Here is a 15,184-nt window from a genome sequence, read left to right as displayed (position 1 = left end):
TAGTGAGAAGGATGACAGTGAGCCCCAAATTACCTCTTCCTAGATAATTCTTTCCTAATTTGAGACCACCTTGAAAGGATCCTGTTCTCATCCACAGTGGTGCACTAGAGGAAAAGAAGCATCAGGAAGAGAGAATATTTCAAATATCCCTCTATTCTTGCCTTTTTTCCTTCTTTCTTCTCCAGCACCAGTAGTGGAATTACCCTGTTTCCCTGGAGCTAGTTTAGTTGCCACCTAAAGTAGCTTAAAACCAATTTGACTGAGCTGTATTAGGGGATCAGGTAGCTCTATGGGGACTGTGAGTTACCAAGGAAGGTGTAGAATAAGTAAAGAGCCGACGTATGAAAAAAGGATCAAAACCTATTACATTTCAGAGGGTCTTAGGACGAGAGGAGAAAAAAGAAAGGGAAAAAAAAGTGGGTGTGTTTGTCCTTCTGCTGCACCAACGGAGGTGACTTTAGAACCTCAGCATGAACCATCCTTGCCTCACTTCTGTCCTCTCCAGTTCCAAGAGCTGCTCTTCTGCTGTGACACCCAAAGGCATACAGTCACAGAATAGAAACAGGCTTGCGTCATCACTAGCTATCAATTCTCAACAACTTTCTATGCTTGTTTCCTTGTCAGACGCTGCATATTTCTGCAATACTGGATGAAGAACCAGAAATGGATGAGCACTTTATTGTCACCCTGTTCAATCCAACTGGAGGAGCCAGACTAGGCACAAGAGTGCAAACTATGATTACAGTATTACAGAACCAGGCTCCACTAGGGCTTTTCAGCATCTATCCAGTTACAAATAGGTACTAAATGCTGATTCAGTTAAAAGGAGATTTTTCATATTCAATAGAGATGGTATCTCTCTACAATTTTGTTTCTGATTAATCCTTTTACAGAAATTCAGCAATGCAATTGTAAAACGCTTGTACTTTTGAAAAGTACGCTGTCAAATACTATTACTGCTATACAGAAGAACAGAATAACACTTAAAATGGACTGTTCATCATGAGAAATGTCAATTTCTCTATGGATTTTTTGATTGAAAAAGTACTTCATTAGTGCCTAAATATTCCACTAATAATGATCCATGTTAAGAGCTCCAAACCTCAGATCAGTGCCCAGGGATAAATTTTATCAGTCATAAATTTTATAACTTATTTTTGATTTTAAGCTTGTGTAAAATACACTTTCACTCAGGGCTGTTTTTCAGAAGCAAATGAACCATATGGAATGACATTTTCAAAAATCATTCAGCTTAAACTGTACAGCTGGTGTGTTAAATTTCAGGCTTGTTTAAGATTTTGTTGAATTGCCTGTGATTTTTGCCAAGGTCTTGTGGTAAGAAACATTGGACAACCTTAATTAATGTAGTTACCAGTTTATCAGATAGCAAACCCAGTTATTAATATTTTCTTTTTGTTTCTGTTGTATATTCTGCAGGACAAATTTTCTCATAATTGAAGAAGCCAACACTACCGTTTATTTGAAAGTTTCACGGAGTAATGGGCTCAACGTGTCTGTGAGTGTCGAATGGGAGACGTTGTCGGATACCGCATTTGGCATCAGTACGTTCACTTTATTGAGAGTGTCCACTGCTTTTGTCAGAGTGGAGATAGCAAGAGACTAGCCAAACATACAGGAGATGTAACTTTGGAATGTAATTTGATGTTTTCAGACTTTATCACATTAATTATTTTTTTTCTGAGCATGTCAAAATCCATTAGATAAAGGAGCTTAGCTGCTTAAGGGTCACCTTGTCATCAGCCTCTGCTGCCAGAGTTTCAATAATCTGTATTGCTTTCCTTGCTGCTTAGATGAACGTTATTGTCACCAGACTTTTGTTTAATAAAATCTGTTCTTTACTACTTGTAAATTTGGATTTTTCTGACATGGTCTTAGAGACACACTTTACATAAATCTGGCATAGCCTTAGTCTGAAAAAATGCCCCCACAGGTTTTCTGTCATATCTCCCAGTGTGCCTACTGAGATGCATTTGTGGGAGTCCCAGGCTGTAATTTCACCAACACCTTAATCTGGTCCAAGTCAGCGCTGACACTGAAGGAAGCCATCCTTTCATCTCTGCCCGCTTGTTGCCCTTTCCACGCTAAGCATGTTTTATTCCAGTACTGATGCATGTATAGCTGCGCACTAATCCAGATCAAAACTAACCAGGCGAAAAAGGAAATGCTTGATTTTGAACATGGATGAATACCCTGTCTGGCTCAGCAGCTGGTCTAAACTAGGCGTGGGATTGGGAGTTTAGATCTTGGAGTTTAGTTCTGGCAATACAGTGCTTTTTTCTGTAGGCCAGTCAGATGGTTTAGGCAGTGTAGGAACCTTAGTGCCATGACGTCTTGTTGTGATGAGGGGGAGACGGAGCACAAACACATACATTTTGTAGTTTCTTTGTCACTTTTTTCACTATTTGCTATCTAGCTAATTATCTCACTAGCTAAATTCCAAACGGAATCATTCTGAATCAGGCTCAAATTGCCTATGCATCTTCCATATGCAGTTGTAATATATGAAGAATACACTTAATGCTTAACTGTCATTACATTGTCAGTACTATAACATTTCCGTGCACTTACGTACACTTATACCACCTATTTAGAGACATCAACATTTCTGATACTAGGACTGGTTTTGGCAAGTAAATAATGAAAATGATGTTGAAAAGGACCTCAAGAATAAATAGTATTTTCTTTTACTATATTGCAGGGGGTAGTATCAGTGTCCTGTCTGTCTTGCAAAGTTTTGAGGAAGAGTCAGCGTCTGGCTGGTGTTTCTTTACATCAGGAGAAATCCTGTATGGTGTTCTGCTCCGTAAGCCTCCAGCTACGTTCTCTACTGTCTACCAGTGGAAAGGAGTTTTTGTTCCTGTCGAGGTAGATGTTTGTTTGCAAACACCAAACATGCTACTTAACAAGGAACTTAAGTCTCAATCTTTTTTATTCCTCTCTCAGAATTTCAGTATGTGGAATCCTAAGAGCTGTGTGTCCTTCCAAATCCATGCCTCTCCCTACCTTGTGATTACTCACGGAGGAGGCATGCAGGGAGCTTCTAACAACAGCGTGTATGCATTCCTGCCTGGACACAGACTCTTAAAGGTAAATCTGTTTTACTTATAAAATCATAAAATAGTGGGATTGGAAAGGACCTCGGGAGGCCCTCCAGTCCAGCCATGTTTTAGAAAGAAGCACTCTGTGCTTGGGTAGTTCGGTGCTCTAACACTGCATTACTTCAATGATGTAATTTTTACAGCTGGTTGTCTACTGTATTATTATATTTATATTTTGGGGATGGAGGAAAATGACCTGGCAAGTGAGGACAGAAATTCTGGAGCAATCAAGTCATAGAACATTTTCTGAAAAATAGATGATAAGTGATACTAATTTTGTAAATTAACCCCACCTATATAGACATTAAACAAAAATTAACCCCACATAGATAGACATATTTTAAAAATGTAAAGACTCCACATATATAGACATATTTTAAAATATATGTAATTTTACTTATATATAGTTTTATATGTAATTTTGCAATTTAAAAATATATATATGTGTGTATATATAAAAACTTGACAGTTTCAGTGACTTCCAAACACCATTTTTTTCATATTTCCCTCACAGATACAGACTCTTTCTGTTCTGGATACCAGACATGTGAAACATTTTTCTGTGGATGAAGAAGACTATTTGATTTTTGTGAGTCACACAACCAGTTCCAGTTCCATCCAGGTTAGAATACATTTGTCTTACCTGGCTTTGATGTGGGTAGTTTCTTTAGTTTTGAGCTTGAAATATGAAGGGATAATAAAAAAACTATAAGCATATATTTCTGAAAATTACTTACATTTTTATTATGGATTTATAAGACTTAAAATTCTAAGCTTGTTTAAATGTAGCAATACTGTCTGCATTAAGATAGAATTTACATTTGGTTTGATTTTATTGCTAGCAGTATTTCTCTTTGGAAATCTAGCACGTTAAACACCTATAAGAACAGAAATAATTCTGACCGTAAAACTGTTCATCTGAAGAGCAGGCACCACAGCTTGCAGTAAGGTAGTTACCGATATGCTTCTACCTTAAAGTAGGATCCACCTTAGAAATGAGGAATTCAGTTCACTATAAGTCTTCCCAGTTTTTCAGCGTGACGCTTGATTTCTTTTTTCCTGGTGCTAATTCTGAGTATATAAAGAAAAAATATTTCATATTTCCACAGGTTTTCCAGTGGAATAAAGAGATGTTTGTGCTGCATCATCAACTTCCACTTTACGGAGCTCTGAACATAGCCTTGTTTCCTAGAGGAGGCATTATGTACCTGTTAGTTTCTTTGTCAAATACCAGCCAGAATATGCTTTTGTACCAGTGGTTGAATAATGAGTTTAGGAATCTTCATCAAGTACCAGCAAAAGAAATAAAACATATGGAGGCCTGGATTTCTGGATCTGATATCTATTTAATTATTGCAAAAGGTATTTAGCAGAAGACAAAGGCTGAGTTTTCTCAGTGTATGCTGGCTTGTTTGGTAGCAAAGGCTTTTGGGGTAAAGGAGTTTAGATAGGAATTAAAGTTTTACTGGGGCAGTGACAATTCTCTGATCACCATTTTATCAAAATAGTCTCCATTTTGTCCCTCAGAAAATAAAAGCATTGCATTTGTTCTCACTTATGAAACTAATGAAATATTTTCCCGAGAACAATAGGAAATAGTAACTCTATTCATCTAGCTGCTGATTGCAACCTTTCTAAGCTTTTCTGAGCTTTGTGATCGTCTTTTGGCTGGGATAGAGTTAGTTTTCTTTCTAGTAGCTGTTTTATAACACACTGATGTTTTGGTTGTTGCTAAGTAATGTTTGTACTAAGTCAAGGACTTTTCCGCTTCCCATGCTTTGCCAGTATAGAGGTGCACAAGGAGTTAGGAGGGGACATGGCCAGGACAACTGACCCAAACTGACCAAAGGGACACTCCATACCATATGGTGTCAAGCTCAGTATATAAACTGGAGGAGTTGGCCAGGAAGGTGCTGTGGCTCAGGAACTAGCTGAGCATTGGTTAGCGGGTGGTGAGCAGTTGTGCTGAGCATCACTTGCTTTGATGATGATGATGATGATGATGATGATGATGATGATGATGATGATGATGATGATGATGCATCATCATCATCATAATTTTCATTTTCAGTCCTATTAAACTGTCTTTATCTCAACTTTTTTTATCTCACTTTTATCTGATTGTCCTCCCCATCCCACTGCAGCGGGGACAGGGTGAGCGAGCAGCTGCATGGTGCTTAATTGCCAGCTGCAGTTAAACCACAACAGTCTTGTGCAAAGATCATTGGTCAGCAAAGTGCAGGTGTTTTTTATTACAAGTATAACATTTTGGGCATTGTTTTATGACTGCATCCCTATGTCTATTGAAAAGTTTATGTTGTAGTCCATAGGTTTCCTTGCAATTGGCTATTGTCTACTGGCAGTCTTAGTGTTCTTATACATGTACGTGTGCAGAAAAGCCCTTAAATTATGTCAGTGGATGAAACATCCCATGGAGATCAGTCATACTGTGGAGGTATGCACCAAGTAAAAAGGAAAATCTGATAATTGATCTCAATTTGTAATTAAAGCTGCCAAAGTCTGCCTTTTGAATGGCCACCAGTGTGTATTTAACTAACAGGCAGCAACATAATGTAAGTTTTGTCATTTTGTTTCTTTTGTAGAATCTGGAAATTCTTCTGAAATTTTCATCTGGGAGACCGGGCAGTCTACCTTTAGGCACTTTCAGTCTCTTCCAGTCTGCACTGTAGGAAACATCCATGTTTTCATGCCTCCTTCAGGTTTAGGTAAGATTTAAATGACAATATTTGTTCAAATCCTAGTTTATAATGCTAGAATTGCAGAAAAATACATGCTTATTTTTTTGTATTATTTATCAGACTTTAAAAGTTAGCATAGTCATGGTGCTGCCAAGGACATTTCTGGCATTGAAAGGAGAACTGTTAAATATATCACTGAATATTTCTTTTTTATCCTGCTTGCCCAATGTAGTTCACATCCTTGTATCTGGTAAGGACACAACAGCACTGTATTCCTGGAACTCGGAGAGGAACCAGTTCTCTGTAATGCTGGAAGCCCCGTACGCAGATCATATCACTTCTGCTACTGCAAGATCCCTGAACTCCAGCAAGAGCTTGATTGCTGTGTCTGTAGAGTCCAACTCTCAGATTTATGAGCTGACCACTATCTCCAACCAGTCAGATTTTATACCTAGGTAGGTTTTTTCGTTTGTGTAACTTTCACCCAGATCTTGCATTTCTTTTTCTATGATACTGTTTTTGTTACAGTGGAGAGCATTATATACTTCTCTGTGTGGTGTCCTTATTAACACTATGGTGTCCTTATTAACACTAAAGAGAATTTTTCACAGGTAGGTTTAAGGTAACCTGAAGTCAAAGAGCCTCACAACTAGCTTTAAAAGATGGCAAGAAAGGACTTGCAGTTATGACTTGATTTTTTTTTAAGCTTTTAGTTAGGATAAATGAAATTACTTTCATAACTAATTTCAGTTACTCTATGATCTACTGTAATTTAAAAAAAAACCAACACCCAAACATCACAAACCCCACAATCTTTAAACCTCAATTTCCTCCTCAGGAATGTAAATAATAATTTCAGGTCCAAAAATGCTTGTTAAATTTACAGCAGTGCTTTCAAAGTTCATTAGTCAGCTATCCTCAGTTTATAATTATTTGGTGTGTGTGTTTTTATGCTAGTTCAGGTGAATTGATATTTGAGTCTGGGGACATGGAAGCTGTGATAGCAGTCAATATCCTGGATGACATCATCCCAGAGGAGGAAGAATGCTTCAAAGTGTGGTTGAAAAACCCTAAGGGAGGTGCAGAGATTGGTGCTCATGGTTTTGTCAACATAATTATTCCTTCCAATGACAATGCCTACGGAGTCATTGCGTTTGCTCAGGTAAAACTTCTAAGGTAAATCATTAAAATATGTGTATATAATTTCTGAGTAATGGAACACAAACATACTAAAACTGCCAACTGAAGCATGTGACAGCATTGTTTTTCTAAAGTCTTGTAGCAACCTGAGTTAGAAGCTTTTCAACATCCATTTGACATTGCTATGTGATTATATAGAACACAGGGTGATAGAAAATCAGTTCCACTGGCTCTATTTTGAGATTTTTATAATCCCCTTACCTTTAGGTTAACACATTAGTTTATCAGCTGGGTTTTGCCACAGCCTAAAAATTCAGTTTTCAGCAGGCATATATGATATCATCATAGAGTCACTACTGGTTGGTTAATCAAGGGAATTAAGTAAACAAATCTGAAGATCCTTTTCCTCTGAGAATGTCTTAATTGAGTTATGTCATGAGATTCACCAGTCTGCCAGAATAAAATAATTTCTTGGGAAAAAATGTCAGACTGAAGTTATTATTTGGAGTGGTTAATTCTTAAATCATCAAATGCTGTAGAAGTTATTTAGGCAGGTATGTAGTAAATGCATATGAGAAGATATGTGAGGAGGTTGAATAACAGTAAAATAACAGCAGTAAAAATATGTCTCTCTTGAAGGTCTACTTGTTTGGTATCTGCTTCATATGGTTTGGACATAAAATACTGTACTTAAAAAACCAAAAAACCCAAAAAAACTTAATCAAAAAACACTGAGTTTTTTGCCTTAGTATAGAGAAGCCTGACACTTTAAATTCTTATGGCCATGAAACGTGGGAGTATTGAGTACCTCTGAAAATTAGGACATATAAATTTAATCAGTGAACATGTATTTAGCTACTTAATAGTAGATTAACTTATTGATGGTCAATGTCAGTGGCCCCCAGATCCCTAAAGAAACTTTTCTTTATAAGAAAATAATGTTACGATTCTGCTACTTTATGTTTTCCAGAGCTCTTTATTTAAGCAAGTTGAAGAAATGGAACAGGACAGCTTAATCACTTTGAATATTGAACGTTTAATAGGAACATATGGACGAGTTTCAGTAGAGTGGGTCGCTGGTGGGAGCATAAGTGATGTATTTCCAGCTTCAGGAATGGTACGTAGTAAGATCACTGAAATTAGGGAAGCACTGACTGCATTGTCTCAGACAATAGGTGCAGCTGTACTGAAGGAGAAAGATAGTATTTGTTAGATTGCCCCATTCTTATGTTAATTCCTGCTTCATGGTCCTTTGCTGTGATTCTGGCAGTTTGCATTTCTGGCTGGCACACCTTACCAGAGCATCGCTCTTGCTCTTCTAGAACCAGATATTGCAGTGCTTTCCAGGCACCAGAAATGTCTGTCTGTAGTATCCTGTTCCCATCTTCCTTTCTTCGTGCTGTGAGATCCAGCTACTGTATCAAATTATCTGCATAGGTGAGAATCTGGGAGGGTTTGATCTTCCTCTTGACCTTGTCAATACAACTGAGACCTTCAGTGGCCCAGGAGAATATTGCAAGTCCCAGTTTTCCCTGTTTCTGACGCTGTGTTCGTGTTAAAATCCAGTGCTAGCCAAAGCTCTTGGTATGCCTTAGGACTGACAGCTGCCAGGTTCTTTAAGTCAAGGGCCTCCACTTGGTGGCCATCTGTAGAAGACACAAAGCCCTGTGGGCCTGGAGGCTGTAGAGCTGTTACACAAGCCACAGCTGAGGGAGGAAAGGGCCAAAAGACTGTAGAAATAAACCTCACACCTGGAAATAATGGGTCTGAAGTAACATAAAAAAAATTAGAGAAAAATCAACAGAGGGGAAATCAAGGATGCCAAAACAATCATACCAAACTTATTAAAATACTCCTTTGGCATTCCAGATGGCTGCAGCATGATTTCTCTGCATTCTTTTCCAGTTAGGAAGAGACAGAAAGGTAAAGTAAAGGTATAGTGTTCTTCACTGGAAATTTCTGTTTATCCTTCGGTGTAGGTGTAGCCTATGTGTTTATAGACATGTCTTCCTTGTTGAGAGAGACCTAATCAAAGTGGCTGGCCCTTTGAATGTAAAAATAAGAAGAATATAGATAGACAAAGCGTTCCTCAGTCCTTTTGTCTGAAAAAAATAAGATCAACAAAACTCTTGACTAGGCATTTTTTCAATTAGCAGTGATACTGATACGTAATATATGTGCATCATTCTTTTGACATATTTGTGGTGGGTTGACGTTGGCCGCCTGTCAAACCCTCACCACCATTGCTCTCTTATTTCCCCTCCACAGCAGGACAAAGGGACGAAATAAGGTGGAAAAACCTGTAGGCAGTTAATAAGAAAAGCAAAAGCCACGCATGGAAGCAAAGCAAGAAGAGGAATTTATTCTTTACTTCCCATCAGCAGACAGATGCCCAGCCACATCCTGGGAAGCAGACCCTCAGTACACATAGCAGTTGCTTCAGATGACAAATGCCATAACTGCAAATGGTCATCTATGCATGTCCCCCAGCTTTCCCTCAGCATTTATGGGCTTTTGGGAGGAAAACCTTGATGCTGTGGGAGCACAGCTGAGCAATAGCCAAAATGTTGCTGTGTTTTCAGCACCGTTTCAGCCACAAATGCAAAACACAGCACTGTATGTGCGGCTGTGGGGAAGGTTAACTCCATCCCAGCCAGGCCCAGTGCATTGCAGAAGAAAGGATGCTGAGTTTTCCACAGTTTCCTGAATCTTCCTCTTTTTTCTGATCTTTGAGAGAGTCTTAAACATAAGTGTATTATGCAAGAAGCCTCAGTGAAGACAGGTAATTTTCAATAATCTGAAAGGTGAAAGATAACAAGTGGAACATGAGCCAGCTATGTGTGCTTGCAGCAAGGAACGCATACTGGTCTGAGGCAGAGCATTACCAGCAGGTCGAGGGAGGGGATCCCACCCCTGAACACAGGACTGGTGGGACATATGGAGTGCAGGACCCAGCTCTGTGCTCCCCAGTACAAGAGACATGAGCGATCGGAGTGAGCCCAGCAAAGGGCCATGCAGATGATGAAGGGACTGGAGCATCTGATTCATGGAAAGAGGCTCAGGAAGGATCTTACAACTGTGTATAAATATGTGCGGTTGGGAGCCAAGAAGATACTTCTTGGCTGTGTCCTGTCCCTGCAATGGGCACAAAACAGGAAATTCAGTGTAAACATAAGGAAAAAAAAATTTACTGTAAGGGTGGTGAAACACTGGATGAGGTTACCCAGAGAGACTGTGAAGTCTCTGTCTCTGGAGATAGTAGCCAACTGGCTCGACATGGCCCTGAGCAGCCTGCTCTTAGCAGGGAAGGTGGAACTAGGTCATATCCAGAGGTCCCTTCTAACCTCAGCCGTTGCGTGGTTCTGTGGTAATGAAGATATGTGATCACTTTGAAATGACTGAGCTGTTTTGTCTAAACTAGGAGTGCACTGGCAGAAAGAGGTCTCAGGTTGAATGCCTGTTTGTAATGCAGATACTATAGATGGCTTAACTGTACCAAACTCATTCTTGACTGGGAATTTAGTCTCTCTGATTATTATGCTTCTAATTGAGAATCTATTTCTTGCTTTGTCACTGTGTTTCAAATTTTTTTCATCTGTATTTTACTACATTGCTTTTTTCTCAACTTGAGTCCTTCTGTTACCTGTCTGTCTGAACCTCTGTGTTGGGTTTGCGTGGCAAGGTTTTGGTAGCGGGGGGGCTACAGAGGTGGCTTCTGAGAGAAGCTGCTCGAAGCTTCCCCCATGTCCGACAGAGCCAATGCCAGCCGGCTCCAAGATGGACCCAACACTGGCCAAGGCCAAGCCAATCAGCACCTCTGTGATAACATAGTTAAGAAGTTAAAAAAACCAGAGCTTTTGCAGCCAGAGAGAGGAGGGAGAAGATGTAGAAACTCTGCAGACCCCCAGGTCAGTGCAGGAGGGGAGGAGGTGCTCCAGGCGCGGAGCAGAGATCCCCCTGCAGCCCGTGGTGAAGACCATGGTGAGGCAGGCTGTCCTCCTGCAGCCCATGGAGGAAGGATGAGGGGGTGTAGCGATTCCACCTGCAGCCCGTGGAGGACCCCAGGCCGGAGCAGGTGGAGACACCTGAAGGAGGCTGTGGCCCCGTGGGAAGCCCACGCTGGAGCAGGCTCCTGGCAGGCCCTGTGGCCCCGTGGAGAGAGGAGCCCACGGCGGAGCAGGTTTGCTGGCAGGACTTGTGACCCCGTGGGGGACCCACGCTGGAGCAGTCTGTTCCCATGGGAGAGACCCACGCTGGAACAGTTCGTGAAGGACTGTCTCCTGTGAGAGGGACTCCATGCTGGAGCAGGGGAACGATGAGAGGAGTCCTCCCCCTGAGGATGAAGAAGCGGCAGAAACACCGCGTGAGGAACTGACCGTAACCCCCACTCCCCGTCCCCCTGTGCCGCTGGGGGGGGCGGAGGTTGAAGCCGGGAGTGAAGTTGAGCCCGGGAAGATGGGAGGGGTGGGGGGAGGTGTTTTAAGAGTTGGTTTTATTTCTCGTTCCTCTACTCTGTTTTGATTGGTAATAAATTAGATGAATTCCCTCTCTCAGTTCAGTCTGTTTTGCTCGTGATGATAATTAGTGAGTGATCTCTCCCTGTCCTTATCTGGACCCACAAGCTTTTCGTTATACTTTTTCTCCCCTGTCTAGTGAATGAGGGGAGTGATAGAGCGGCTCTGGTGGGCACCTGGCCCCCAGCCAGGGTCAACCCACCACAATCTCATATTTATTTAATTTTTTACTTCCTTAATATTTTGGGGGTTTTTTGGGTGGTGGTGGTTTTGTTGTTTTTTGGTTTTTGTTTTTTTTTTTTTAATTGATAGAGTCTTACACAATAAAGTAATGGATATAACAATATTGAAAAGAAATTTGCCTTCTTTTTTCCCTCCCTCTGAAACTTTAGATTACATTTTCAGAAGGTCAGGCCCTGTCCACAATCACCCTGACAATTCTTGCAGACAGTGTTGCAGAGCTTTCAGAGACCGTGGAAATCACACTCACCCACGTTACCACTGTGGGTGTTCGGGATGCCACAAAAGGAGCTGTGATTGATCCCAAAAGGGCAAGAGCTGTGCTCACCATTTTACCCAGTGACTCTCCACACGGTGTGATTGGGTGGCATATGGAGTCTCTCTTTGTGACTGTCACAGAGCCGGAAGGTAAGTCTGTTTCTTGATTCTTGGGAAAAAATACATCTTTTTTCAAAGTCAGCATTGTTGATGCTGTAACATTGGTTATATATATATATAAAAATGTATATAATATATATTTTGTGTATACATATCTCAGCATTATTCTATACAACATCTCTAGAAGAAATATCCTTTTAAATATGTAACTATGCTATTTCATTACATACATTCTATGCTGTATTTCACATTGCATTTATCAACATTATCCAGTAATTTTTGTTTAGGGTGTAAGTTATTAAAATCCTGGCACCTTGTGTTGCAACTCACTAATACATAAAATAATTCTGTTTGGATGAAAAGCCAAACTTGCCCGTTTAATGGAATTAATATATTTTTAAAAAAAATTTACATAGAATTTCCTCATGAATTGGGTCAAAAAGGGAAGCTTTTTGTTCTGTGGGGTAGGGGAAGGAAGGAAGCAGAGCAAGAGTGAATTCCATTTCAAGACAACTGAATCAGGGTTTTTTCCTGCTTGCCAGCTGCATGTTTGATTGGGTTATGTCCTTTTTCCTTCCAGGCACCAAGTGAAATTGCAAAGGATCTGCCAGGCAGTGGGCCAGAGGAGGACCGCCATGATGCTCGGCCTCCTGCCCTCCTGGGACCTGGCAGCCGGTTGCTCTGGCATTCCACCAGCCTGGTGGTTTTCCAGCAGCTGCCTGATGGGCTATTCATACTTCAAAAGCCCAATTGAAATTTCCTGGCAATTTAATATTCTGTCCATATTCAGAAACAAAATTTATGAAAAAATACATTTTCCATCAGAATATTATTGCAGATGAAACCTCCTCACCAGTTCTATTTTAAAGTGAATTAGTGCTGCCCCTTTTTTGGCACCTGAAGTACTGTGAAGGGATTCTGTAGGTTCCTTACATACACACATACGCACATGTTTGTACTTTGAAGTTAGGATTCAAGGCATGTTCTCAGGTTTCATTTGCTGCACAGTTTCTTTTCCAATCTTTAGAGGTTTTATTTTTAATGATTTATATACACATGCTAACTGTGAAGCGGTATCTAGTTAATACAAGTAACAGAAAGTAGTCCAAAGTTGAAAACCTCTTGCTTTTTATCTATTTCTCCAGTCATAAACCCAGCACTTTTAGCCAAATGCTGTGTTTGGTGATTTACTGGAAAAAAAAAATTGCAAATCTGCTTTCCCAAAAGGGATCTGAGCCTGACTGATACAAGTGTATCTCATTTTCATCAACATTTGAGTTAAAGAAATATAAAATTTACAGCCAGAGTGACTGCCTCCAACACTGCTTTCTGTATTGGAATCAGTAGTGATCCCCTAGGCATGTAAAGCCCAGGCAAAACAGCGAGACGGGAGTTTTGAAGGAAAACTGAACAAAAATGGCAATGTTGAAGTAACAGCTTGTGTAGCAAACATTTAAAACTGTAAATATTCCGTATGTTATTCTCCCTCTAGATACAGTTTTAAAATGCTTTGCAGATGTAGACACTGTGTGGTGTTCACACCACTTGTATGTGCTCATTTGCCCAAGTCATTGAATTATTCAAGTATTGTTGTGTGCTAAGCAGAATGGAAGTGGGCTCTACAAGCAGCTCCAGTATAATTAGGTGAGCTGAAAATCAAGAAGGACAAGGGTTACAACAATCATGACTTGATTTTCTCCCTCTCCTTGTTATAGGTCAAGTGAATTCAACTACTCTTACTTTACAAATTGTTCGAGAACAAGGGTTTGTTGGAGAGATTGCAGTTCAGCTGAGCACAGCACCTAACTTTGAACTCCCCCTCTCCAACCAAGCAACAGAGAATGAGGATTATATACTGGAAAAGAAGACAATTGTTATGGCAGAGAACACAACAATAACTTCTGTCGTAGTCACTATTTTGCCTGTGAGTAGTCCAACAACAACTTTAGCCAAGGAAAGGGAAAATAGTACTGTCTCTCTACCAGAAGAGAATTTAGCATTCTAGAAATGGCTAAAGTGGGATTCTTGCCTTGTCAGACTAGTAAGAATTGTACTACTAAGAACCGCAGCCATCTCTTTCAAAACAATTTGAGTACTCATCACTAGGAATGAACCAAATTCTTTGTTTTGTTGTAGTCCCCAAATTAACATATAATAATGACAAAGTAAAAAATTATAAATGTCTTAGGTGCTTGCTGGTTTTTTAACTGGTTGCATGTTTTTACAGAGGATCTATTTTACTTTACATGCCTCTTAACATATTTATCCTGTGGTTCAGGAATCGTTAGTTACTCACCTAAAATATGTACATCCTTTAAATATATTCAGAATGGAGGTATTGCTTTTCAAGTTCTGGCTTAGTTTCTGAAATGTAACCGCCTTTCCTATACATAGGAGAAACAAGTGACAGCCAGCAATACTTTCCATTTGGGGAAAGTACATTTGGGGTTGGAACTAGGTGATCTTTAAGGTCCCTTCCAACCCAAACCATTCTGTGATTCTGTGATTCCACTGTTCTTACAGATCTGGAATCTGACTGCCAATTTCAGTTTCTAAAGCTCAGCAAAGGTAGTCTTTTTCACCTTTTGTACAGTGTGAAGCAAAGGATTAGTTATATTGTCCCAAGTGCTGAGAATTTTTGAACAGTGAGCAACCTGCAAGTAGTCAGCTTCCTGCATGTATTATAACTTACAGCGTTTTATTGAAACAGTGACATTTAAAAATATTTTTGCAGGACAATGTTCCAGAATTACAGGAAGGATTTATAATCAATATTACTGATGTGCAGCTGGTCGATTCTGCCACTGGAGGTCAGCCAAGCGTGAAGAGGCTTGGATTAGAAATAGCTGAAATAACAATTGAAGAAAATGATGATGCCAGAGGAGTATTCAGTTTCAATGTTACAAAGGTAAGTAAATTTGAATGAAAAATATAAAAAGTAGCATGCCAGCAGGAAAGTCTGTGTTTTCAGACCAGTTTTGATAGTGTTCTAATAGGGTTTATGACACTAAATGGTTCAGGATAAAAAAGCAGATACCAGACAAACAATTCCTTCTTAAAAGTTTTTTCACAATTAATATATGAAATTAATTAG

The 15,184-nt window shown here is 39.9% G+C and overlaps 1 protein-coding gene across 1 annotated transcript in view; it reads left to right on the top strand.

Annotated features, from left to right (window-relative positions):
- The window catches only part of ADGRV1 (adhesion G protein-coupled receptor V1), a 267,326-nt gene that overhangs the window by 68,388 nt on the left and 183,754 nt on the right, over positions 1-15,184 (top strand). Inside the window, exons 43-55 of the mRNA XM_075740373.1 lie at positions 625-800; positions 1,438-1,562; positions 2,720-2,886; positions 2,965-3,108; positions 3,634-3,741; positions 4,229-4,481; positions 5,723-5,845; positions 6,051-6,273; positions 6,776-6,980; positions 7,929-8,075; positions 11,865-12,120; positions 13,806-14,014; positions 14,825-14,998. Of these exons, the coding sequence (XP_075596488.1) occupies positions 625-800; positions 1,438-1,562; positions 2,720-2,886; positions 2,965-3,108; positions 3,634-3,741; positions 4,229-4,481; positions 5,723-5,845; positions 6,051-6,273; positions 6,776-6,980; positions 7,929-8,075; positions 11,865-12,120; positions 13,806-14,014; positions 14,825-14,998 (2,310 nt within the window). The remainder of the gene's footprint in view (positions 1-624; positions 801-1,437; positions 1,563-2,719; positions 2,887-2,964; positions 3,109-3,633; positions 3,742-4,228; positions 4,482-5,722; positions 5,846-6,050; positions 6,274-6,775; positions 6,981-7,928; positions 8,076-11,864; positions 12,121-13,805; positions 14,015-14,824; positions 14,999-15,184) is intronic.

This window comes from Balearica regulorum, chromosome Z (assembly GCF_011004875.1).
Source record: "Balearica regulorum gibbericeps isolate bBalReg1 chromosome Z, bBalReg1.pri, whole genome shotgun sequence".
Lineage (NCBI taxonomy): Eukaryota > Metazoa > Chordata > Aves > Gruiformes > Gruidae > Balearica > Balearica regulorum.
The sequence above is the reverse complement of the archived record's forward strand: the minus strand, read 5'-3'. Positions and strand labels throughout refer to the sequence as shown.